Source organism: Condylura cristata, unplaced genomic scaffold (assembly GCF_000260355.1).
Source record: "Condylura cristata isolate star-nosed mole 26May11 unplaced genomic scaffold, ConCri1.0 scaffold00033, whole genome shotgun sequence".
NCBI classification, from domain to species: Eukaryota; Metazoa; Chordata; class Mammalia; order Eulipotyphla; family Talpidae; genus Condylura; species Condylura cristata.
In genome coordinates this window covers 599,480-627,198 of record NW_004567134.1, presented here as the reverse complement: position 1 = coordinate 627,198, position 27,719 = coordinate 599,480, and the positions used below count along the sequence as shown (strand labels likewise).

At 36.7% G+C, this 27,719-nt stretch overlaps 1 protein-coding gene across 8 annotated transcripts in view; it reads left to right on the top strand.

Moving 5' to 3' along the window:
* The window catches only part of RBMS3 (RNA binding motif, single stranded interacting protein 3), a 900,805-nt gene that overhangs the window by 517,252 nt on the left and 355,834 nt on the right, over positions 1-27,719 (top strand). For all 8 annotated transcript variants that reach the window (XM_012732119.1, XM_004692264.2, XM_012732120.1 and 5 more), the window contains one exon: positions 19,731-19,822. In XM_012732119.1, the coding sequence (XP_012587573.1) occupies positions 19,731-19,822 (92 nt within the window). The remainder of the gene's footprint in view (positions 1-19,730; positions 19,823-27,719) is intronic.

The window sequence follows — 27,719 nt, the reverse complement described above, 5'->3', positions numbered from 1 at the left end:
CTCCCCAGACTGGGGTGCTTCTTTCCAACTGTTAGCAGCTTTATTTCTTCTTCCTAGTGCAGCATATCACCTCTTCCCACCACCTTACCTTTAGTGCACACAGCAAAATTGCCTAGAAGTCTGACCATCCCCCGTCCCCACCAGTGGCTCTAACCTGAAGGCTCTGTGATATGACTGGAATTCCAGCTCCTTTCCGAATAACTCTCAGGAGTAACACACACATCTGATCCCTCTGTGAGATTAAGCTAACTTGTTCCTTCATGAATTTGTCTGAAATCACACCCTTGCTGTCTGTTTTTCTCCCGTGTTCTCCTGTTACTCCAAGACATCACCCCTCCCATTCCCTGGACACTTCTTTAATAAACAGCTTTCATATAAGTATTTGTCCTAGAGTATAGTTCTAAGGAAACAGAAAACAGTGGTCCTGCCTAAAGCATTTCTTTTCTCTAGCCCACCTTTAAGAGATATACTTTTGGTTAATAAATCCAAGCTGTGCATATATACCCCAAGAGGGATAAGCATAATGAAACAAACTTTTCAACAACCTGAAATACAGATCCAATAACTAGGATTCATGGAACGCAAAAGCAGGCAGTGTTCAGAGATGCAGCCTTTTAAGGTCCTCCAGGCACTGTGACCATTTCTACCCATTTCTTGTTCTTTCTACCATTTTTGTGCTTTCTCTATTCAAACAATAATTGCAATTTGAAAATTTAGTAAGTGCACCTAAGACCAAGCTCTGGCTGGAGGTGGAGTCTCCTTAAATAAAATGTAATAAGAAAACAGAAAAGGTGATGACATAGAAGACATCCTGGGTATTGACTTTTCATTGGTCAGACACCTGGGTCATCATCAGTGGGGGCAGAAGAGTCAGCCTGTGCCAGGGGTATCTACACAAACTGGCCATCAGCCATTTGGAGTTGCCTTGCTAGCCTCTAGTGTCAGATCTGTTTGTAATTTTAACCCAGATATTTAAAGAATAATGTTGAGTCAAGGGAAGTCCATTAACTCTATTTATAAATGTTTCTCCTTATTTTGGGTAAGTAAAAAAAAAAAAGCAAAAATAAGAGGAAATATTCCAAGACAAGAGGAAGATCAGAACCCTGTACACTTATTATAATAGGAAACAGAAAAAGGCTGTTTCTTCTACTTAATTTGATTTCAAAAGACATTGCTTTTAGTAAACAGGAAGAGAAAGCCACAAACCAGAGTAAACAGAAGAGAAGGATGAAATGAAAAGGGGACAGGATTTGAGGCCAGGGCAACAAGTAGGGATGAAATGGGAGTGTGGTGAGATAAAGGACAAGTTGAGGAGGCGAGCACAACAATTTCAAATTAAAATCATGTGAGGGTCAATCCCTGGGCCCCCACTCACATTCCAACATGGCACATAGAAGAACAGGAGTCCTGAGGTTAGATGACATGAAAGACATTCAGAACAAAAGCAGGTGAAAAAGACTAAGAATCTAAGTACTCTGGCAGGAAACTGTATAAATTGGAACTGAAGGCACAAGTAAAGGGACACATGAACAATTCTGTCCAAATCTGGGGGTTAAGAGGAACAGAAGGGGAACTCAAAAGGCAGATGCCAAGAGTCACATCACAGTCTAGGTAAAACTGTTAAAAGGAGAACTAGAATTCAAAGAAAAGTAAGTACCCTGTTAATATTTTTCAGTTCTAAAGGTAAAGACTGACAAGCATCCAGGAAGAAAATGCACATAGGCCCCTATCTGGTGGCACAACCAATTAAATTGCAGCACTATCAAGCTATCTGCAGTCACTGTAGCACGAGTTCGATCCCTGGCCAGGGAGGTGACCCACAGGGCATCAAAGACCTGTCTCACCCTGTGCTCCCCTCAGCAGAGTATTTCAGTGCATCTACCTGTTCTGCTCCCTACTGTGTCTCTGGTGAACCCTCTCACCCTCCACACCTCTGGCCTATACCCCGGTTCTGTATGCATAAATAAATCTTTAACAAATGGACAAAATCTCTAAGGAATTAATATTAATTTGACCCCATAGAGTTATTTGTACCACAACATTCCAGAGAATAATGAAGCAAATTAGAGAAACTGATATTCATCTGCTTAGCAAATATTAAACTTCCAACTGTGCCCAGCAATGCCTTACATATTGAATATAAAACCATGAGTTGACAAACTGAAAGGATCTGCGCTTGACACTAGAAGTAGTGGATAATCATAGTTTCAATCAAAGATGAAAGTAGACATCACGATAATTTATCTGCCTCAGTCTAGAGTATCTGATTTTAGATCTGGTTTACGTTCCATGAACATGCATTTCTAAGAAATCCCTAAATGATGCTGACATGGATGGTATAGGAAACACACAGTGAAAACCCACTGATTTTTACTAATGGAGATTTGGGAAGGAAAAGAAATGTCTAGCTGTGTTGAAATAGTTACATAGTTGCAGTAAATGAAATAATATTTTTTGAAGATTATTTAAGACTACAGAAAGGGGCCTCCCTGGTGGCAAGGGGTTAAGTCTCAGCACTATTAAGCTATCCACAGTCACTGCAGCATGAATTCAATCCTGGCCATGGAGGTGACCCACGTGGTGCAGCAGACCTGTTTAGTCTCACCTGCTGCTCCCCGCAACAGTCTATTTCATGTCATCCACCTGTATTGCGCCCCACTTTGTCTTTGTTGAATCCTCTCACTACCCACATCTCTGGCCTGTACACCAGCTCTTGTAAGCATAAATAATAAATTAAAAAAAAAAAAGGACTGCAGAAAAATTTCAGTATTTCAGTGTCACACAGGTGATTCAGCACAGAAGACTGCAAAAATCAACATGTGAACTATAAGACTGGATAGCGATGACCATAAAGAGGTGGGAAAGGGGATTGGTAGATTGGGGTACAGTGGAGTGGTGAAGAATGGATTTGGACTGTTAACTGTGAACAATGTACTATATTGCATGTTTATTCTCACTGATGGACAACTGAAACTTACAGACTGTTATAATGCAATGTTACTTCAATATAAAAAGAGAGAGAGAGAGAGAAAAGGTTCTAAACCCATAAGAGATATAGATATAAAGGTAGAGAATGATGTCAAGCAGAGACTCAGGAAATCCAAAATAATTACTGGCCATTATCTCTAGTCCATGACTTTAATGCTTAACTTCTGTTTTATCTCTCAAACTTTATGTACTTTCTAAGTGAACATACCTTGATTTCAAATTGAGAAAAGGCCTAATTCAAATGCTGTCTTCTTGGTGAAGCTCTTAGTAACACTAAGCCAAATAGCAGTTTTGAATTTTTCTGTCATCACACTATGGGAACATCCGTTACATTTTAAACAGCTCATTAAAAATTAACCTCGCACATTAGCATTTTAAATGCCTTGGGGAATATCAACATTAAAAAAAAATCTTCATATTACCTTTTCCAATATTATCTAAACTTATTTGTCCAGAGAACAATGTAGAACATTTATTTCTACTCTAAAGAAACACTGTGGCATTAGCTGTTCTGACATTTATTTGAATGAATGAATAGAATCCAGGAAACAGTGATTCCGTGGCTAATATAATTTATTTTTTGAAGACTTAGTTATGTATTCAAGAGCTGGGTTGTAGGACAGATGAATGGGGGTGAAAGACAGAGTGGGGAGCAGATCAGGCAGACCTGCTAAAATACACTGCTGAGGGGATCAGCAGATGAGACAGGAGAGGTCTGCTGTGCCTTGTGGGTCAGATCCCTGACCAAGGATCAAATTCATGCTGCAGTGGCTTAAGATTGCTTCTTAGTGCGGACACTTAATCCCTTGCACCTCAAGGCAGGCCCCTGGCTAATATATTATAACATTTCCTTATTAATATTATTCTTATTGGTAAACATAAACCAAAAACTACCTTTCAAAGACTGTTAGCCATTTTATGTATAAGTACTTAAACTGCCCATTCCCTAAATGTTTAACAAATTTAATAATATCCCTACTGGGAACAAGACACTGTGATACACACAGGTATTTTCATTTTATTTTTTTGTAACCTTAGTTTGTAACATTGTATATAATTTAGGGGAAAAGCTTTAGACCTCAGATATACCATACCAAGCCCACTAACAAAGCAAAGACACTTTATTTTATATGGCCAGAAGTCAGTATTAATTCATTTTTTCCTCTTCCATCCTAGCCTTCAAAACCAGTTAAATCACTTTTCATAGGTGACTGTATAGCTATACGATCGTTATTTCAATTTAAACAACAGTGAGAATTTCATTCACTACGAGTAAAAAATGACAATGGGAGAATCCAAGCATCCCCTCACAGAGACGTACAGATACCAGATGGAGTTTCCTGATTTTTGAAAGTTGATGACACTGTATTTCCAAACAAATATTGTATGCCAAAAATAACAGCCCATCTGGAATTTTATAATTATTTTCTCTGCCAAAGAATCCTTTCTCTACTGAAATGGCTACATTCCATCCCATTACTCCTTTAGATCACGGGGTTTCTTATGGCCCTTAATGCTTTGCAACTAGAGGCACCATATAAACATATGCAAAAATGTTTGGAAATATTTGGTAACTTGGCGATGAAAATAGTGTACATTGTGGTTCTATATAAATTCTTTCACCAAAAATGAAAAGTGGAACCCAAAGTCTCTGAAATAAAGGAAAAGTGATTAATAAACTTTAAATTTGTTATTTTCAAGTGAATGATGTCAAATGCTCGCATGATATATACATATGTACATATAGCTATATACATGTGCATATGTATTTATATCCACATATATACACATGTGTATACACATATAGTTTTTTTTAAGAATCTATAATATAATTAAGATTATGCAATTTTAAAGAAGATAGAGGGACAACTAAAATTCAAGATGCTATGAGGCATTTTTTATATAAACTAGATTTTTCTAAATGTTCACAAGTAAAATAACTTCCTTCAAAAGGAGATTATTAAAATTAAATACTTTAGTACAGAATGATATTTTGAAAAAAAAATCACTACTCTTGAAAAATATTGTTGTCTTCCACAACTCATTGTGCATAAATCCTGGTCTTGGTAATTTGAACTCATTATATGCAACATTGTGGTTTATTTGTCAGCCAAACCTTTTTTTATTGGTAAAAGAATTAAAGATGTTTTTTTTTAATAAGAAAGCATTTGAGGTTGCTACTGACAAATAATGATAGTAACAATAATACTAATAATAACATAACTTATTTTATAGACATAACACTTAACATTGTGTCAGTCATTATTTCACATAATATGAATGTATATCACAAAAACCTCAGGGAAACAGCTACTAACATGATCTCCATTCTTCAAGTAAGGAAATAGGCAGACAGAAGAGGTGAAGCCAACGGCATCAGCTTGGGTCTAGAAGTGAGTCAATGCTATCATGTCCAAGAGAAAAAATAAATAAATAACAGCCTTGAAATATATTTGCTTTTGGTAAGAGGAATTCCTATTTATTATTAGCAATGGTATTATTAACATTAGTGTTAGTATCAGCAACCTTTCCTCATAAGAAGCATCAAACTCTTAGACCTATCACTTTTCTCCCATATCTATTTCAACCACAGAAGGAATTCCAAGCTTCCTGTTTAACAGAAGAAACCGAAAAGTGAAAAGAGGCACTTTTTTCTCTTTTTGCTACCAGCTTAGGGAAGGAAACTTACATTATGTTCTTAAATATTTATTTACCTTGCCAGTGGTATTTGTTAATGACCTAAAGGAAGTTAGGATACAGGGAAAGGAAAACTTTCAGGAACTTACAGAAAGTGAGTTCAGTATATTACTGTGTAGGAAAGAAAAATATATATGATTGTGTCACTGTTTGTGAATTTGCTATGTGTTTGAAAACATTTCCAAGGTCAAACTTCTTAGCGCAGAACTTGAAAACAGTGAGTTTGCTACCTTTGCAATGATCCTATTTCACTAGGGATTTCTGGGATTCTTTAAACTGCTCTTCTTTGTGAATGTCCTGGATCTTGAATTTTTTGGTCCCTTAAGGATGAGCCATGAGCTCACCTATTTTTTTTTTTTTTTTTACAATAGTGCTCCTGAGTCCTTTTGTTAAGTCACAATAAACTAGGCAAGAAACCAGCAGGTCCTTGACACAAAGTTATTTATTGATCTGAAAACAGCTCTGTGCTAACCTTACCTTAAAACCATATAGCATGAAATACCTGTTCTTTGGGAACAGCAAAAGCAATAATATATACTTGACAGCTGTGTTTTTCAGAGCACATGTGACATGCTTAGGAAAGAGAATTCTGTCTTATTATGATCATAATATCTTTTTAGTTATGATGAATTCCATCCAATATTTTCCTAATCTCTCTGGAGAGATTTTTGCCTTTTTATGCTCCAAAGTCTGTTTTAGGGTCGATGTCGCAAATTTACAAGACTCTGTGTTATTTCTTATATTATGTAATAATGAAAAGGCATTTTAGAAGAAAAAAAATGAGGACTTACTTGTTAAAGAGAATCGGTTGAGTTATGGTGCTTAGTTATGGGACTGGATGAAAGCCGAGGTTTGTAATTTGTCAATGATTTGCTCACACATTCATTCACTCACTCATTCCCGTTCTTTCAGTGACTAATAGAAGCCAGAGAGTCTAGCAAGTTTTGGTGATTTGTTGGGTTTTGAACAAAACCATCCTCTTCTCTATGATCTTGGCACTGGCAGTCCATGAGGTAAAGTTTAATCATTTTGTAAACAAAACAAATAATCTACAGATGGTGTCCATTGCAGGGAGGGCCCTCAGCATGTGGAGACAGAGGCAATTGGGGAAGCGGAAGCACCGAGCTCCTGCCCAGTCTGGGGGTGAGCGCTACCCTGGAAGGGGCCCAGGAGTATGCTGGTCATGGAGGCACTATGGCCAGAGTCAGTGGGGTTGCAGCTCAGAGTCTGAGATGTGGGGAAAGAGTGTTTGGGACCCTGAACCCCCGTGGTCAGTCCTGCTGCCTGCCCTGTGTTCATGTTACACCTTCCTTTGTTCTTCCTGTTTGGCCTCTGTTTGGGGTTTCTGTTAACTGCTTTGTCCGCCTTTCGATTCTACTTTAAATTTATTTGAATAGTTTTCCCCTCTCATCACTGATGTGATCACACAGCTGAGCACAAAACTGAAACAAAAGCAGAGAAAGAGGGCGTATGCCATGTTGATTCCATTTGCTTTGAGTTTCTAGAATAGACAATTTCACCTCTCATGACAGAGACTAGAAGTGGGAGGGAAGGGGTAGTCTAACAGGGCATGAAGGAGCTTTGTGGGGTGATGAAAGTGTTCCCTATAGTGACAGTAGCTGGGCAGTGAATAGACTTGTCAGATTGCATCAGACTGTCCACAAACATGGACACTTAGCGCATATAAGTTATAGTTCAATAAGGTTCACTAAAAAGTTATAAAATAAGGGGCTCTCTCTGGTGGCGCAAAAGTTAAAGCACCACATTATGAAGCTCTCCGAAGCCACCGCAGCACAACTTCAATCCCCGGCCAGGGAGGTGACCCACATGGCAAGGCAGACCTCTCCTGACCCGCCCACTGCTCCCCTCAGTAGTGTGTTTCAGTCAGTCTGCCTGTTCTGCTGCCCACTCTGTCTCTGGTGAATCCTCTCACTGCCCCTACACCTCTGGCCTGTACCCCAGTTATGGAAGCATAAGTAAATCCTTTAAAAAATGTTATAACATAAGAAACAAACCTTTTGCAAAGCTTTCATTTATCTTCTCCATTATCTGTGCCCTAATCAGAAAAAAGCTCCCCTTTGAACCTGTGGCAAGCTCTCCAGGAACAGCCTTCAGGGAGACAGACCGGCGTTACTCTGGGGGTCCCACCACTGGGCACCAGTTCCTTAGGCACTAGTCTGTGTCTCTTTGTCTTTTCTCTTTGCCTCCACAGCACCTATCTCCAAATCCACACAAGGACGTCTCTGAGTGTTTGTTAAATCAGTCACACTATGTTCATATTTTCATCCTGCCTGTTTCCAGAAAATGATGAACAGGAAACAAAGTTGGTTTCCAGCAGTGGATGACTGAATGGACTCTTCTTGCCATTGCAGCTCGTATCCTTACACCACGTTCTAGAACTGGGGGCAAAGAGAGTTTTCTTCTTCTTCACACTCGCGCTTTGCTTATTGATTTAATGAAATGCTGGTACAGGTTTCTTTGCTCTCCGATAGGTAAGTGCTGTCCAGAGCCATGCATTATCCGTCTTAATGTTCCATTATTTCTTGGTGGAAAGTCCAGTGGTGCAATCAGCATTGGCAAGCCACAAAGTGGTGGACCCACCAGTGTAATAGGAAGACAGCTAGTGTGCCCCATTATTACAATGAGTGAGGGGAAATCGAAGGAGCGTAGTGGCCTATGGCATAGCTGCCACTCCAGGCTGTTCCCCGGGAGAGCTGTGTAAATCAGCCGCCTGTGCTTATAAGAATTTAAGAAACCTTTCTTTCCCCTTCCCTCCAGCCCTCTCCCTATGCAAATTTTGATGTTCTCAACTGGCCAGTTATCTAGAATATTAACTTTTCAAAATATGACACAGAAGTTCACCAATTCCTTCTAACTCATAACACTTTAAAATTACAATTCCAAATTATTTCTGTAAAAATAACTGATCTTTATGACTCCTTGGGGATTTCTTATTTTAATCTGAACACCTTTAGAAATGGCTCAGTTTTGTGGAAATGATGGGAGAATGTCTGCTCTTAGCGGTTTTTGTGTTCAAGGGCAAATCAACCTCTGTGCTTGCTAACTCTAATTTTCCAAGGGTTATGAGACTTTAATTTGATGCTTTATCCAGTGTGCATAAAATTTTCAGTGAAATTTGCATAATACATTTATTGTATAATCTCTCTTCATATTGGTTACTTGATTCCTCAATGAACACTACTTTTATAAGGGGATATATTAATGTCAGGGCAATTTGAACTTTTTAACTAAACAGAAGTAGGTGTACCTCTGATAGAAAAATATAAAAGAGAGAGCGAGTAGGAGGGCATGGACTTGTTCCAAAATGCACTATTAGGTCAAAATAGCCCCAGTAGTACATTTTCAGATATTCATTTAAAACATATAAGCAAGGAAAGGACTGCTATTTTCAAAATGTAAAACTGTGTTATATAGAGAAGGAAATGCACTTGCCTGCCTTATCTTTTAGAAGGTATTTAAGTAAGTGGATTAAATTGGGGGGGGGGGGTTCATCATAGCCTAAGAAAGTGAGAAGCTTGAGAAGGAGGATGCCTTAGGCACTAGTCCAGGTGCTTTAAAGGCATCTACATTTACTCACTGCCCAGAGCCAACCTATCATTAAGGTAATATTATTATTATCCTTAATTTCAGTTGAGTGTTCTGAGCTTACAGACTCATTGCTCTCAATAGCAGAGCTGGCGCTGAACCCAGCCTGCATGAGGTAGGAACTTTGTCCTTCACGTATGCCGAACAGTTTTTTGTTTAAATACCATTGTCTAGGATGAACTGCCTTGGGAGACTGTGTCTTCCTTAACATTCTCACACAGAGAACATAGGAAAAAGGAATGATCAGAGGTTAGATCAGGCCAGGTGTAGGTCCCAGTTCTCCTGGCAGTTTTATGAGAAGATTTCTGCAGCCCCAACTTGACAGGTGGCTTGTTGCCCACCAGGATGTCTCAGTGTTAGTATGCATGGATCACCTGGAGAAATGTAGTCTGACACAGCAGATGGGAGGTGGGCATGGAATCCTTCAGTTCTAACAAATCCCCATGTGATCCTATGGCTGCTGGTCTACGGACCACCCATGGAGTAGCAAAGAAACAAACCTCGCCAGTGAGGCCTCCAGTCTCTGCCTGCACAGCCATTTTTCCGGTAATCCAGGTGCTGAAACTACATGTCAGCCAGTGTATTCTAGGATCACGAATTCCTGCTCTCTCTAGACAACTAGGAATCTTTATGCAAGCTCTATCCATAAAAGAAAACATCAATCCTTGATCACCAGCTGTTAAAGAGACACAACATACTTGGTAGCATTCAGCTGAATTGCACTAAGGAAGAAAATGAGCTTCGAACCTTCTATATTTCAGGAGGAGATAGTCTGAATTGGTTTTAACTAGGTTCTGAAATCTTTGATTTAGAACACCTAAGGGATTGTCTTTAAAACATATTTGAAAGGAAAAAAATATATATATATATAGGAAAAAACACTCTGCAATGACTAAGTGACTTCAAAAGTTTTAGCTAATTCCTAGTTTACTAATTTTAAAAACCTTTCAAAATGGAACAAAATCCCTTTTGGAAATTAGCAAACATTTGACTAAGACACAATGGAAGACTCAAAAATCTAAAGAATTGGGCGGTGCTGAAAATAATAAATTCACAAGATTATAGAAATCTACATTTATTAACCAGGAAAGGTATTATCAAGAGAAAAACATGTTATAAAATATACATATCTGTATGGGTGTGTGCATGTTCATCTAGTATATAGAGATATAATTTTGGTCTAAAACAAAGGCAAAATTAATGAATTTTTATTTGTTAACCATGGTAGTGACACCATGGTTAATTTTAAGAGGGAAAATTGACAATTGGAGGGCCATTTGCAAGATTTTAACTACATGAATTATAATTTATTATTTGATAAATTCACAGTGTTTCTAATACATAAAAATACGAACTTAGGAACTAGTTCTAGTTGCTTTTTTTTTTTTTAAAGTTAGACCATCAGAAGGAATCATAGAACAGTTTCTTGGGTAGTTGAACCAAGGCACTAAGGTTTGAGTAGAATTGCGCTTACATTTCACTAAACATTCTTTTGTTTGACTGATTTTTACGTATTTAACATGGATTTCTTTATTTTTTCCTACATGGAAGTGGTAATTTCAATTGTTCATCTCTACATTTAGGTTCTATATTTTAGGATTTCTAGTACACAAACACCCAGAATTGCATTTGGTATGTCAGATAGGAGACTGTACATTTATTTGGGGTCTCAGTGGAAGCAAAATCCACCACTTTCCATAGTGATGAGGGCTGTTGTTTAAATATTTGCAGTGTATCCTGTAAACTGAATGAAAGCTATATCCAGTATCACATGAGTTTAATTTAGGAAATGTGTAACTGTACTGTTCAGAACCTCCGCAAGTGTTTCTAAGTGTGCTTTGTCAATAGTTTGGAGAGAAGGGATCATGGATATTGTCCTATCTCAGGGTAAGAATGCTATTTAAAGGAACTTAGAGCTCCATGTGGAAATTTAGATGAAGTAAAAAGCAGATGCAAGGAATATGGAGAGTGAAGGGTGTAACAAAAACAGAGTCTCAGATAATCGTGCTTCTTAAAAGGTTTGACCTGGCTGTAGACTACACTTTTTCTTTCTTCCTTTTTGCACTGAGCTACTTATTGCATCTTTCTGGAAGGTTGGCTATTTTTGCTACAATACCTGTTCCCTAGATGCATGAGCAGTGTGGCTGGGGATGTCTGTGCTGCAGTAAAATGTTTAAGACAACAAACATGCTTCCGAGATCACTGAGTGCAGCCACTGAGTGATTGTGACTGAAGGGGAGGAGACTGTGCTCACATTGATCCTCGAGCACCAAGGCTGTCATCTCTGCCTTCCTGATGGAGGGAGGAGGAAAAGGCATAGACAGTGCTACCCATCTGTAATACTAGAGAGAGGAGAGGGAGTTAGGCATGGTTACACTGGGATGAAATCAGAGTTTTGCTTATACCCTACTGTGCACTGGGATTGTAGAGCTATAATTAGAGTTTCCACTTACAGCTAGCCTCCATTCTAGCTACAAACTCATTGGAATTGTTTTAGCAACACTGTGCTTGTTTCTACTGCCACCATTACATACTTGCACTTCCCGCTGCTGTTGATAACCACACACACACTGGGCCAGTGGTTGACAGGAGACATATATTTTATTTGTATCCTTGAACACAGCCTGTTAGCTCAGCAAAGTCATGCAAAATGATCCACACAAGTTAACCTACACATTAATGGCAAGGAGGCTGTATCCTTAATCTCTGTAATATTATAATAAAATAATGATTGGTCTAGTTGAAACCCTTGGCAAACCAGTGAGCTACTTTAATCTCCATAAAGCATAGTGATCTCTCTAAGCCTGTAAATAATGGTATTGGCCCTAATTTTGACTTTATTCAGTACAAAGAAACTATTTATCTCCTTTAAAAATCAATTGAATGGTGTGAAGAGGGACCTGAGTTTAGGGATTTGAATTTGTGTTTGGTTTAATAAGACTTCGTGTCTTATTCCGCACATAGAATGAGACAGTATTCCATCTTAAAGTGTCATACTACTAAGTACTTGGCTCTCTAAATTTGTCTTTCTTTTAATTGTTTTATTCTGCTGGGAAATGCATTTCAGACTTTATTTCCTTTCCCCAGTCCTTACTTTTATCATAGTACACAACCTGTATTGAGGAAAAAGTCACTCTTTTAGAATATCAGCTATTTCATTTCAACTTTTATGTAAGATTGATTCCTCTCTATAACTTAATTTTTTCTTCTGTGAGCAAAAACATAGCAAACAGAAATAGATTTATACATGTATATTCCCATGTGCACCTACATGCATGTATACATTTAGAATGTTGTTAATTTTACCGTCATAATGCTTATTGAAGGGGGGCCTACCTCAGGAATTCAGCTCACACAAAGCCATGAAAACTACACTGTGAAATATGCCATTTCATATATGTTTTCTGAACTTAATTCCTATGTGTAAGAACTCTTCCCTGTGTTTCAATTTCTTCACATACTCCACTGGACCATAAACCTGACATGAAGGGTCATGTCAGAAATGTTAGAAAGTTTTAGTTTTTCCTGTAGTTTCTGGAACCTTCTTTTTCTTACATATAGTAGATGTTTAGTAATAATAATAATTTAACACAATAATAATTCATACCAGGGTTTCAAAGTGCCCCTCATTATAAATCCTGTTCTAAAAATGTATTTCTCCCATTAATATTTATGACTCTAAAAATATCTGAATGTTCAGGTAATTGAGCTCAGCCCTCAGAATACAGTGAAGCAATCTGTTTACTGTAAATAAACAGCCAGTCATCTTATTTGCCTCTGTGATTCATTGTGTGAAAACACCAAAGATGTCCTTTTCTGTATAAAAGCATGTCGTCGTGCTTTCTAGAGATGTTTTAAAGCATAGGTGTTTTTAGATTTTAATGGGTTTGAATTTTTTTTTCTTAAAATGCGCACTCTTGTCTCTGGCTTTGTCATGATAGCAGAATTTATTTTTTGCTTATATATTTTTTTTTTTTCACAAATCTACGCCATGTGACTATGTTTTTGTTTCTTCTGTGGTAGCCTTCTCTAGAATAATCACCCAGAGGACATGGATGCAGGAGACACTGAATTAATGACTGCTGTTTTTGTGTATAGACATAACAAATAGTGAAGGATTTGTCAGTGCTGGCCTTCAACTATTTTTTTTATTATTATTATGTAATGTAGAAAGCTAGCAAGCCAAATAATATGTCCAGCAATTCCTCCCTAGTCTGGGGGTGCAAGTGAAATCCAGGAGCTATCCAGAGGCCCCATGTTGCACCCAACTCTCAGGGGTCCTACAAATGCCTCTGCACTTCCTGCGGGCCTCTGTCTCTCCTAACCACAGTCCCTCCTGGTCATTCAGCTCCTGTACTGAGCCCAGACAATCACTCCCCCCCCCACCCCCACACACACTCCAGACTTAGTTAAAGCTAAACAGAAAGAAGAGAAATTATTGGAGGGCAATTCTTAAACATCTGCCACTGTTAAATGTGAATAATCTTCAACTGAATGAATAATTCCTAGACAAAGTGTTCACTTACTCTGCTTTAAAAATTCACATTTGACTCACAGCTGGATTTGTCTTTGAAAGAAGTTGGGTGTTACATGCAGCCATCTGGGTTTCCAGTGGACTTTTATGACAATCATTCCTAAGAGGAAGAGCCGAGCAAATGTGAAATTTAGTGTGCATTTATACTTGGAGAGCAAGTTTCCCTCAGCTGACTCCTTGGCACCACAAATCCGAAACAGAAGTTTCACACACATACAGAGCACAGGCCCCAGATTGGGCTACAACCAGTCGGTTTAAACAGAGAATTTTAGGGGCCAGTAGCGACACAGAAGTATGACATAAACAGCTAAAACTGATCAAAGATTTGTAAAAATATTCAAATGTATGGTCACTTCAGGTGGTCTAGTGGAATGGCCAAGATCATGGGGAAACTGCTCACAAACACCTAACGGTTAGCACAAAGCAGACTGTGGGGCAAGCCCATCCTTTGTGGAGTGCAGCTATAATTTCTAAGAATTTACCTGTATGTATGTGTACACATTTCTTTTCCCCATAAAGTCAGCAGGCCTCTAGTGCGATAGTAAAGAACTTTAAACAACATGAAACGTTTAAAGAATTTCAGGAAAGCATTGATTCTATCTGCCAATGGAGTGAGTACCTTTGGCGAATGACCTAATTAACGTGGAGTGGTTTCCTCCTCCCTGCCCCGCTTCCCGCTAATTGCAGGACTGCTTGCTGGCCTTCTCCTCCAGACAAGGAGGAGAAACAAGGACAGGAGTGTGTGAAGAAAACAGTGACATTCAGTTTTGATTCATTTGAACCTGCTGCCAAGCTTCATTATGCAATTGAGGGAGTGAGAGCCGCGGGATCGCAGCCACTTGGTCAGGGGTTCCCGATAATTCCCATTCAGCAATGTTTTAGCGAGGGCTTTAGTGGTTACCATAAAGCATTATTAGCTGGAGCTGAACTAATCTCCCTACTCTGCCTCTACCAGATGTAGCTACAGAGGTTTCTCTTCCTTGACTCGATCATTTGTCATTAAGAAGCAAATGGGAACTAAATTGGAGTTGTTTCATTCTTGGTAAATGCATCATTATCCTATAAGGGCAGCTTCGTATTTCAATGAATTTTCTTATGATTGCAATGCAGTACATGCTGTCGTCACATAAAACTCAAGCATGGGCAGTCTATTTCTAGCATGAGAGTGTTGCTTGAGACATCTTTACCCCTGAATTTTCATTTAATCCACGAAAGTGTGTGTGCATGAAAAATCCATAACTCGGTGAAAGAGTACAGGTGGCTTATTCGTTATTTACAGCGTTGTTTCACCAGGTCTGAGCCGCTCTGTTAGAATGGGATCTTCAGTTAGGGAGCTATTTTGTATCATGCTCCTAAAGAGCTAAGTGGCTCTTTAGAAGTACTTTCTTCTGGAAAGTTCATCCGTAGCCTCTCCCGTTCAGAGAAAGCAGTGATCTCTCAAGCCCTCACAAAAATTTCCTTTGTTTGGGTTGGAGTTCAGCCCTGGAGATCAGACTCATGATTTGGTAATATCCTGTGTAGCATGTGGGGGTGGAGGAAGCCGGAACTCCGCCACGCTGGAGTGGAGCCGGGAGCCGGGACATCCGGGGCCAGAACATGACCGGCTGGCATTTATATTGTTCTTTAGAGTGAAAATGTATTAATAGGCATTTTTATCAGTTAGTCCCCATTGTCGTCTGTGAAGTAAATGAGCATCTTTTAAACATGCTTTCAATTAACTTGGACAAATATTTATTAAACACAGGCAGTGGATTAGGTAGAGTCTCAGTAACTGGGGAAATGAAAAGAAATTGCACCTGGTAATCAAGAGTGGTCTTTTATTCCTTCCTTCCAGTTAAAATGAGCTAAAGGTAGTGTTTCCCTTTTGATAAAGGGCAACATCTCAAACATGTTCCACATCCCCTCATTCATCAGTTTTCATAGAATATTTTTCAGTAAGGTATTCCCTTTTGCCCTCTTGTAGCTATATCTCTTGCTTTCTTCCTGACCTTTCCTATAAGTGTTCAGAAACACAAAGAATGACCCCATAGTATGTATTAAAAAAAAAAAAAAAGGTTGAATATTTTGAATGACTATCCCATAGTTATCTAACATGGTTTCACACTGAAATCATCAGGGAAATAGATACACACACACAAATGTGTATTTGTATAAACACTTGGGCCACATTCCCAAAAAACATTGATTTAATTTCCCTGGAGGTGAGTCCTGGGCATTGGTATTTTTGTTAGCTCCCAAAGTGACTCCTGTATGGAGCTAAGGTTAGAAACCATAGTATCGCCTATGTTAAGCCAAACGAGCAAAACTAATTCATTTGACCTCATATCCCCCCTTTAGCTCTCTGTCTCTTAATTCTCTGTCCCAGCCAAGACAATGCCAGAGGCCAGGAAGTACTCTATCTGTGCCTTCACCTTCCTCTGACACGTCACTTAGTCAGGCAGGCTTTGGTCCTAGGTAGCTGCCCAAGGAAAACCATTACAGTGACAGCCATGTCCCTAGTCACACTGTGCATTTTCCAGCTCTCATCTGGCTCACACTCAGTAGCATTTGACATAGCTGAACTCGCTCTTTCCTGGCATATTTTCTTATCTAGCATTGAGCCATTACTTTATTTCCTTTTTCCTCTCTGATCCTTCTTTATGATCTCATTTTCCTATCTGACACTTCAATGCTTAAGTTGTTCACGCTCTCAACCCAGGATATTTGTTTCTACCTATAGCAGGCATTTTTGTGTGTTTCCATTTCTGTCAATAACATCTTTATGCTGTTGACCTCTTAATTTATCTTCTATTCTGAGCACCAGCCTCATATATCCAACTGCCACTTGACATTTTTACTTCGATGTCACACCGGCAGTTCTGACTCACATGTCTCAAACTGATTTTTTTTTTTTTTAATTTTCTTTCTCCCTTGCTGGAACCTCCCTTCTCTACTCTCTCCATTTCAATAAATCACACCTCGACCGCGTAGTAGCTTATGCTGAAAAACTCAGTAGTAACCCTTGTCTTTCTCTTCTTTCCACCCTACCCAACCTATCACCAAATCTTAATTCACCAAAATGTAATTCAAATCATCTCTTTGAACCCCCCCCCATTTTACTTCCAGCTGCTGTTTTATGAATTGTTATAATAGACCCGAACTTATCTCCCTGATTCATCCCTTCGGCCACTTCCCCTGGCCCCAATTCAAACAGAAATCAGCTCAAGTGCTATGAGTGATTTTTTTAAAGAGCTATAGCATATTACATGCCACTGGTTCCCTAAAACTTTCAATAAAGAATAAGGAATAGTTCTAATATTATAGGTTCTCATTTTCCTTTAAAGAAGGCAGGTTATTTTGTTATTATGGATTTATTTGTAATGTTAGTTGTTTTCCATCTCAGCTTAACAGAAAGCTAACTAAGGGTAGGGGCTGGGACTATATATGTTTTCATTGCTGTCTAACCTGTGTCTGACATAGAATTCCTTTTTTTTAAATGAGAGAACAAGCATGTGAATGGATAAGGAAGATTAACCAAAGCTTTAGATGGAAGGACTTGTCTCACCAAACTTCACTTAGTTCTACTGAGAACTCAGTCACTCCATTATGGACTAATTAAATACTAATGAGTAAATATACTAATTGAATGAATTGACTGAATTTTTTCATAAGGTTGTTGTATGTAATCACTTTAAATTCCAAAGAATTTTCAACAATTGAGTTCTTTCCCTGCTAGACAGACTACTAGAAATTGCTTATAAGATGGAATTTGTAAACAATTCACTGTTTGGTTCATATGTAGAGGACATAAGTAGACTTTGCTTTGAATTCTACATTTGCCATTTAAGTATGAAGTGACTCCAGCTAATGGTATTACTTCACCTAAGCCTCAGTTTCTTTATGTAGACAACCACAAATGGGAACAGAAGTCAGCATACATGAGATTACAATTTGACCATTCATCCATCAGCAACCAGAGCTGGCACATAGATGAAAATGTCTAAATATTATCTTATTTTCCCCCTCTTCCCTAATTTTACTTCTTGACTGATTTTATTTTCTTCTATCCCCCCCCCTTTTTTTTTTTGTACCCTGCCTTACTTGTCTTAGTGGGCACTGATGCTCTTATTACAGAGTTTGAATTTTGTGGAAAGAGAAGATTTAGCAGTACTTACAGAGCAGGTTTCCTTTTGGATTAGAAAGACAAACTTCACAGCTTCTCTACCCAGCTTTTCAAGAGCATTTTATGGTATACTGCTGTGTTACAAGTTCATTTTAGGACAGCATGCTGGGCAGGAAAAAAAGAAGAAGGGATTCGAGGGGAGAAAATTAAAAAGTTAATTAAAAGAAACAACTTAGTAATTGAATTCCCTTATACTCTTCTTTGTTTATTGGGGCAGGGGGCACCTCAGTGCAAGATTCACAGTTTGTTTCACTGATCACCTCCAAACTCTAAGTGAGGCAAGTATGAAAGCACAGAGTAAATCCCTGCTTGGCAGATGAGAACAGGGCTAGGGGACAGAGGGTAGGTTTTGTGCATGTGTCAAACCAAACTGTCTTCAAACTCATTCTTGAGCATTTTTGTTTGGAAATAACTCTTGGGAACTGACATTGTTATTGTCAGTTATGTATCTATAGGCTACGTTCTGGACTAATATCAACTAGTTTATGGGCATGCAAACACCACTCTTCATTGATTCTGTTTTACTAGCTATTTCTTTAATCTTACCATCTAAGTGCACACTGCCATTGGTACACAATCAGAGAACCAGTTAACTGCACCCATTTCAAATTCTACTCAGTAGCAAGTAGAATGCATGAGGTCTTTTTTAACTTTTATTTATTTTATTGTGTGTGCAATTTGTTTCTTACTTTTAAAAGAATCTTGACAATCATTTCAATCTCTGTTATTTCAGATCACTGAAGTGTCTAGTTTATTAAGATGTTATCCTGGAGGGAGAGGCTGTTCTGTAGGGAATAAGCATGTGTATAGAAATGAACGAGAGCTAGGTTGAAACCCTGGCTCTCATCCACAATCCTTATTTATTTGTTCATTTCCCATTTATGTGCTGAAGACCTTTTCTGGGCCAGGCACTGTTGAGAGGTTACCTTAGGTAAATTCTGTCACAACTTTTATTGATGAGATTTTGCTGAGGTCCTGAAAATTAACTTTTAGAGTTTTCTCATTGTTTTCAGCATTCCATATTCCTCTTTCTTTTGGAAAATCCACTGAAGAAACAACTTAGTAAAACAATTGATAACTGCATTATTTTTTATTACAGTTGTATTTGGTTTATATATATATATATATATATATAAACACACATGTGTGTTTTACATATGTGTGTGTGTGTGTGTGTTTTAGAGTTGTAGGTTCCTGCCTTTTCAGATGTATGAGGAAGGTAACTTTTACCTTCCTCATTAAATTAATATTGAGTAAGTAAATTAATATTAAGTAAGTGACTGATTGCATATCCTATCTGGAAAGTAATCTCTAGAAAATGAAAGTTAATACTGTATGGTTCAATAGATTGCATTATCTTTCCTCACATGTTAAGAACATAGATTTAGGTTCTTATTTTTTTGTTTATTTCTTGGATATAAAAATTCATTACTTCAGTTGATGTATATAGTGTGTTAAACTGATGCTACTTTGATTATATAACAATTAAAAATTATTTTACCAAGTCCTTTACTACAACAATGGATTTGCTGCAGGAATGAGGAACATAGACTGCTCAAAATAACAAAATCATTCCTAAAGTTAATTTTCAAAACCTCAGTAAAATCTCATCAATAAAATTCCTGACATCACCATTGATTTCAACCTGGGTCATGAATGCAAGTGTAACGCCAACCCACCCTCCATGTATGATAGAGACTCAGCTATTTACGAGAACTAACAAGGGATTCTATATTTTCACAGGTTATGGTTTTGTAGATTTTGACAGTCCTGCAGCTGCACAGAAAGCTGTAGCATCTCTCAAGGCAAATGGTGTCCAGGCACAGATGGCCAAGGTAAGAATGGTGTTTAAACTTTTTTTTCTTTGGTGATCATGTATTCCTCCTTTGCTGTGAGTTGAATCAGAATCAGAATTTACAACCACTTGGCTTTTATTTGCATTTTAGGGAATATAAGAAGGAGTAGATTTGTCTCTAGAGAGCCTGGCCAGTTTATGCCATTGTTTCTTTGTGTATATTTATCTCTATGCTCTTTTGCTATGACAATCTCATTCATGATAAGTTGGCTCTTGCGAAGTGTTCTGTTTTGCATGAGAAAGCATTTTACATGTGCCTGTGTGGTGTGTATCTAGGCTTTTCACTGGTAAATTGTTTTGGAGTATTACAATTTTAGCAAGTTGTCTTTGATACAGTGTGTGCTGAAACCTTTCTCATTCTCATTTTGGAGAAGCTGATCATTGAGTAATGAGGTTGTCTGATTTTTGCAGAAAAATTTGTTTAGCTAAAGTGTATCTTATCTACATTATGAAGAATGCCCCACTGACTTTTAGAAATAGGTTTCACCTAAACAAGTATTTACACAAGTATTTATAATTTTAATTACTAATTGCTATATATGTAATAATATGGAATCTTCTGTCTGAAGTTATCTAATGTACATTTATATTAAAAATAAATAATTACAATAGTTTTCTAGTTGCAGTAGTAGTAATAAGAATCTACATATGTAATTAAAATTTCCAGAGATTCTATGCACATATTGTAGCAATGTCAGTTTCTTTGGGGGAGAAGGGTTAGTTATTTTCATGAGAAAACAGGTAATTTTTTTCTGATTACTGTGAATTTGTGTCATGATTCTCAATAGTTAGGTGGGACAACCAACAGATATTGAAATTCTGGTCTATGAATTCAGGTCATGTTTTTGTGTACACTTACTGTAGTTATTGCTGTAAGAGGTGATCAATTAAACAACAAAGTTATCAAATTTTTGGCCATTTGCTTTTTGTTCTGATTGCTAGCATTCTTTGACTATGCTGTCCAAGTTCAAGTTTAAAAACTAGAGGTGAGATATTTTGTTTTCTTCATCTTAGTGTCTTCCAGTGAGCTGATACCACTCATAATTGCTAACCTTTTGTTTTGGGTCACTTTCCATATAGATTACTTTGGGCCATTCATTGTCCTTTATGACACATTAATTGTTTTTCAAGGCAATATAAATTTGAATTTGAATTTTTTAGTTGTGTAATGTATTCCTCATCAGGATTGTGCCTGGAAGCTTTGTATTTGGTCATGAACTAAGATTGACAAAGTTAATATTTGTAATTAATAAGGAAATGACACACATGTCTTGGCTTAAAGGTTACTTGGCTAAGAGTCAATGTCAGCTGAGGTATTGACTTCTGATGCTCAAGAAATAAATTATACAATATAGTCGTTAAATGCACAAAGTTAAACATTTGAATTTGGGATGAGAGACAATGCTTATGGACAAGAGAATGATTATAAAAATGCTTAAGAAAAATAAAAATGTTCTTGGAATGTCTTTGATTGACTCCACAGGTAAACTACCTAATTCAGAAAATCACTAGATTACAGCAGTTTAGAAATAATAAGAACAGTGTGAATAATCTCCAGTGTTTCAAATGATCTCAAAATATGTATAGTCCACTGCCATCTTGCACAACAGGCAAAGAAAGTTGGCGGTAATTTTATCTCTACTGAGGTCCCATTATGAATATTTTTACCTCTATTTCTGAGCATTCTGCTATGCAAGGAATCCTTCCAAGTCTTCTTCACTCTTAGTCTTCTTACACATGCACACACATATGCACACTTTAACCTCAATCAATTATCTTACCTAGATGGGAGGCTAAAAAATGAAAAGTATTTTACAGAGTTTATAAGAGACAATTCATTGTAGCCAGCATTTGGTCCCTTCTACCATGTTCAATATACATCGTAAAGACATTCTATTTGGAATGTCTAAAGGACGTTATTTTTATTTCTGGAGTTGTTTCAAGATTTCTACCATTTTCATTATGCTGTCAATGGCATAAATTCTGATTCTCCCTTCTCACACACTTTGAATTTAGAGCCCAGAGTTTTAGATCCACATCTGCCTACTGGAAAGCTTTCAGCAGTAAATGACTCTGTAATTTAACTACCCAGAAGCAAATAAATAGCCTCCCTTTGACAATGAAATGGAACAAGCTTGACCACCTGTATTAGCAGATTTCTCACTGAGCTATTGGATTTCATGACATTTTTTCCTTTGTCCTGGTGATAACTATTATTTATTATCATATAAACTTGCAGTCTGCAGGATGCGTGCAGCTTGTACTATATTTTTTGCCATTTAAGTATCTACTGAATTGCCTTTTGTATTCTTGTCCTTATCAATATCCCACTATGCAGGTTGTGGCACCACATTTTAATGACTCCAGGGCTTGAAAGCAAAATACTACAAGTAATCTAGGTTCTCATAGCACCCTGGAGATAGTATAGAGCTCTCCAACTAAATCCTTTTATTTAGCTAACTTATTCTGTTTACATGTGAAAAAAATTGTAAAGAGATAATTAAATAATAAATCATACAGCAAGTACTAATTGATTAATAATGTATAGTCATTAACACAGAGTAAAAACTTATGCACATTTTCTTTTCAGCCAAACAAGGTTTTTAGGGATCCAAGTATATGGTTCTTTCAGGAGAACAGAATTAGAATATTTTAGTAATGCAGAGTATTTAAGAGCATAGGTTTAGGGGAGATAAGCTTAGCCTTAAATCCCATCTCTAGCACTTCTTGGCTATGTGATTTGGCTAAATTATTTAAATAGCTTCAAAGAATCAATGATAGGTTATAGAACTATGGTGAGAATTAACTTAAACATACACAGAGACTTTAGCATGTTTAGCTTATAATGCCAATATTTGATAATTAGTCAATAAATGTTACATATTAAATGCATCTATTAATGAATTTACCATAAATTCAAAGAATGTATGCTTTTGTTATCACTGAATTTTCTTAAAACATGTAGTAACAGATATCAATTAAAATATCTTTTACTGACTACTAAGTGACAGATATTTTGCTAGGTATTGGAGAATGAAGATTGAATAAAATTTCTTCTTTGTTCTGAATTTTTAACATTGTCTATCTCCCAAGATTGCTATAAAACACGATGAAGGATATTGGCTATTATTCTTCTTGCCAACCTCAATGTTTTTTGAAGAAAAAAGTCATTGTTCAAAGAATATGTCTCGTAAACATAGAAAATGAAAGATGGTTGAACTAGTTGGGGCACATCCATGCCATGGAATATTAATCAGCAATAAATATGGACAAACTAGTAATAAAAAAGCCTGGATAGTTCTCCAGAATGAGTGAAAAAAAGAAAAATACAAAATGTTGCATATGGTTTGACTTAATTTTTATAACTTTTTCAAGATGCTAAACCTGTAGAAATGAGTTATGGTTATCAGGGACTAGTGGCTGATTATAAGGGAAAACAAATGTGGTTGTAGAAGGATAACATTTCATTGAAACTTTTCTGTATCTTCACTGTGCTGGTGGTCACACAACTCTACACCTTCATAAAGTCATATAGAATTAAATTAAATAAACAGCCCTCCTCACATATATTCCACTAAGTAATTCATGTAAAACTGCTGAAATCTAAATAAAGGTAAACAATTTGATTAGTCTTAATTTCCTCATTTTGATGTTGTGATTGAGGAAGACCTGGTGAAGAATATACAGGTTCTCTACTCTTCAAACTGAATGTTAATTTATAATCATCACAAAAATTAAAGGTTTTTCAATCAGATTTAAAGAAAAAATCCAAGGAAACCTATCCAAGAGTAATGTAACATTTTTAGTTGTTTTACTCATTGATAAGAAGAACATTGCTAGTAGAAGGCAGTTGTTTAAGCTGACAGTAGAGATTAGGACAGTTTTGTCTTTCTTTGGGGGTCACATTTTCCCATACACTGACTTGCTAGTTTCTAAAACCCTGACAGCTGCATCCACATTTTAGCCAGAATAAAGGGACAGGAGAAAGTCAACAGGATCATTATAGCTGATTCTGTCCTTCTAAAAGCTTTTCCAGAATGTCTTAAAAACTTAGAAACTTGCGTTTATATTACAATGCCCAAAACTGACTCATCTGATTTCCTGCTTAGCTGCAAGGGAGTCTGGGATGATGACTATTTTAGCTCTTTTGACACTAGTAGGGAAGTGGGAAGTAATTCTCTCTTACTATTAATGCATTTGGGGTGGCATGCATGTATTCCTTCCCCAAGGGCATCTGCCTCAATATCATCCTTTAATCACAATTTATAATGTTGCCATTCCCAACAGGCCCAGATATGATTGTGCCTCATAGTTTGGAAACCCATAATTTAAAAAGACAACTTGTCTGAATTGTCACAAGATAAAACTAATAAAATAGCAGGATTTGTGAAAGTAAAGGAAGAGTGTGATTTACAAACTGAGGGAATGGGACATAAGCAGAAATCAATTATTGCCAATGAATAGTTTATGTTTGTCATCCAGACAAATCTCCTTGCTCTTCATTTCCTACGGTCTTCTTCAAGCAACCCTGGAGGCCTGCAAAGCTTTAGAAATTGAGGTTTTCTGGATATAAATTGAGAGGTTCTAGGAGTACTCAATAAATTGAACAGACACTATTTTTACCGGTCATCTCATTAATTATTTCTAATTTTCTTTGGCCATTTCAGACATGAATAAACACAAAACATCTCTTTTTAGATGAGAAGGCTGTAGGGGAGTCACTGCCCTGCAGTGTATTTAGATAAAGCTTTGTCAAGTTTACTATGAGGGCTGCCATTCCAATTACTGAAGGTGATTCACCCCACTGTGGAATATGTAAATTAAATCAACACTGACTGATCAGAAAAGCGGCCAACTGTTTGAGAGGATGTTAAGCACATCTGACATAACAAAAATATTAGGTCAAATTTGGGGATAATATAAAAAGAGCCATTACTTATAATGCAGTATCAGATTGGGACAAGAAGAAATTAATTTTCTTTCTAACAATTCAGGGACCATACTAGTAGTTTTCTTTGGGAAAAAAATTTCAAAATGAGTAGTTTTTTTTTTTAACTTGAATCTCAAAATTTACAAAGTAAAATGTCAATGAATATCAGTTCTATGACTTCAAATCTCTGTGTGTGTATACACACACGTATTTTATATTATAGATTCAACCGTTAGCCTTATGTTATAAGTTGTCTATGAATGTTACTTATGAATGTAGAGGCATACATGATGCCAGGCTCAGTAAGACTCTGGTGGTCTAAGTAATAGTAATAGTATCTTCTTTTACCATTCCTAAGTAGATGACATTAAATAGGTCATTTGGTGTCTTGATCCAGTCAAACAAGGATGTTTCTTAAAGACTTTTCTGCAGAAAGGAGAAAGAAATTCTTGTACAACTTGAGTAGTATGTGACAACTTGAGTAGTATGTGAGATGGTGGAGAAGCTCAAGTCATACATTAAATAGTCATGGGAAAATTAGAATATAGAGAGTCTAATATCAAAAAAATAATGTCCAGATCTTTTGTTGAAAAAGCTCAAAGAATGGACAGAGATTTTAAAACAATAAGCAGTACACACTATAATATATATTATTATAAGGGAATGTTGTAAAACATTTAGTAATTCATAATACGGCAGGCATTTTAGCAAGCTAACTTGTTTGTGTTTGGTCATATATATTCTTCATTTTCTTAATAGTAGAAGAGTTGGATACACCACTATAATTTCCTGCCTCATATTTTTTATGGGTTCTCTGGTTTTATATCTTCCTAGTGGTACATTTATCAGAAGATTTTTTCTCTTATGAAACAAATTTTAATTGAGTCAGTAAAATTTTTCTTCCTTTACTATGAATTGCATTGTCCTTTTGTACTGGCAGATACAGAGATATGACAAGGTACCCTACATAACTGTTATGGAATATGTTTTAATTAACTGTAACTTGTGTGATGCCGTTTAATGAAATCTTACTCTATCTCATTTTATGAAATTAATATTTGTCTCATACTCATGGAACTCATTGCCAACAGAACATCTCTAAAAAGCATCTAGCATTATTTACCTCATGATTGAGATTTTTGAAAATGTCTGTAATAGAAATACTAGTCATTGGTTTTTCATATGTTTGTAAAGTATTTGTGAATGTCTGCTTTGTTGACTGTGTCAACTTGGCTTGACTTTTTTTCTGATCCAAATGCTGAATACAGGGATTCAAAATCCAATATTGAAATTTCCAGGGTTGTTCTTAATCCTATTTGTTAATCATTTCACATTTTTTGAATTAGAGTCCTCTGAAGTTAAATATTTATATTAGCTCCTATCAAATGATTTTCATAATGTGGTGGGTGTTACAGTACACCTCTGCAAGGTCTTCAATCTGTCTTTTCAAGTCCAGTGGGGGCTTCATTTCAATAGAAATTCCTGTTTTCCTTGCATTTAACAACAATAAGTGAAATAACAATAAATCAGAAAACAATGAAAAAAATATACCTTACATTTGTGTGATAGTTGGGATCTCTAGCATACAGTTTTACTCATACACATGCAGTTTTACTCAAAATATTTAGACATCTATATCTATATACACCTATATATAGATATATACATATATATACATATATAGATATATGCATACATATAGATATGTATGCATATAGATATATACATACATATATACATGCATACATATGTATGTGTGTGTATATATATCAATAGGCTGATCTCAATAAATAACTCATTTTTGATGATACATTATTGAGACATTTAATAGTGAATAGTTTTCATTTATGGATTTAATGTTTTGATCCAAAGTCAAGGAATATATCTTCTCTCTGGTCTCCATTGTTGTGGATTGAGAGTTGGGTTATCTGAAAACTTAACTTTTTCCAATGTAGATTTTCATCTCATTGAAAAAGCAAAGTACATTAATATATGAAAAAATATCAATTGAGTTACTGGGTTATACTGTAATTGGAAAAGCCAGTTTAGGCTTATGAGAAAAATGAATATTTTAATGCTGAATGCCATAATTAGATCCAACCAGTCACAGTAAGTTCTAGCGAAGTATGGGCTTCCCTGAAAATGGGTAAGAGCTTGTCTTTCTAGAAGACCTAGAAGATCATAGTAAAGATATTGTCTACTGACCAACAGCACCCAAGGAGAAGGAAAGAAATCAATGAGCCATGCTTGCAGAATTCCTACTTGCCAACTCACCAGTCAAGTTATCATTTCTCCCTTTTGTTGGTATAAAGTGAGTAGACAAGTAAAAAAAGGGTCAGAAATTTTGCACAGTATCTTTCCATATGAGCATAGGATGAGAAGAGATGGGAGTTTTCCTGGCCTCTAATTTTAAGCAGTGTTTATTTCTTTCTGCATTTTATTTTGCATTGTACCCTAAAGGAAAATTGTTGGATGCATCCGAATGTTTGAATTATAAAGTATAGGTATGATTTGTAATGATGCTTACTGTTCTACTATGGAGGATCCTGTTGGGTGCCTGGGCTTGTGGTGGTCTACCTTTTCTCCCCGCATTTATAACTGATGTGTTCTATGACCCTCTGCAACTCCCCTCATTGTATCTGTTCTAAAAGGTGTCAGTGAAACGATTAGAGAACTTGGAGGAAAGGAAAATATTTTATGGAGTACCTGCTTTGCTAGTGAATAGGCTAAGTGTTAATATGGTTATTATGCCATTTAATCCTTGCTAGAATATGGGGACTAATAGTATTCTACACAGTTTATAGAAGGAAATGATAGAAGTTCACAAATGTTCTCAACAGTTACCTTGAATTTGAACCAAATTCTATCTGGTTTCATAGCTCTCTGTCTTCTTCCGAGGTCCTTGACTGCATGATTATCCCTTCTCAGCTTTATTGAAATATACATA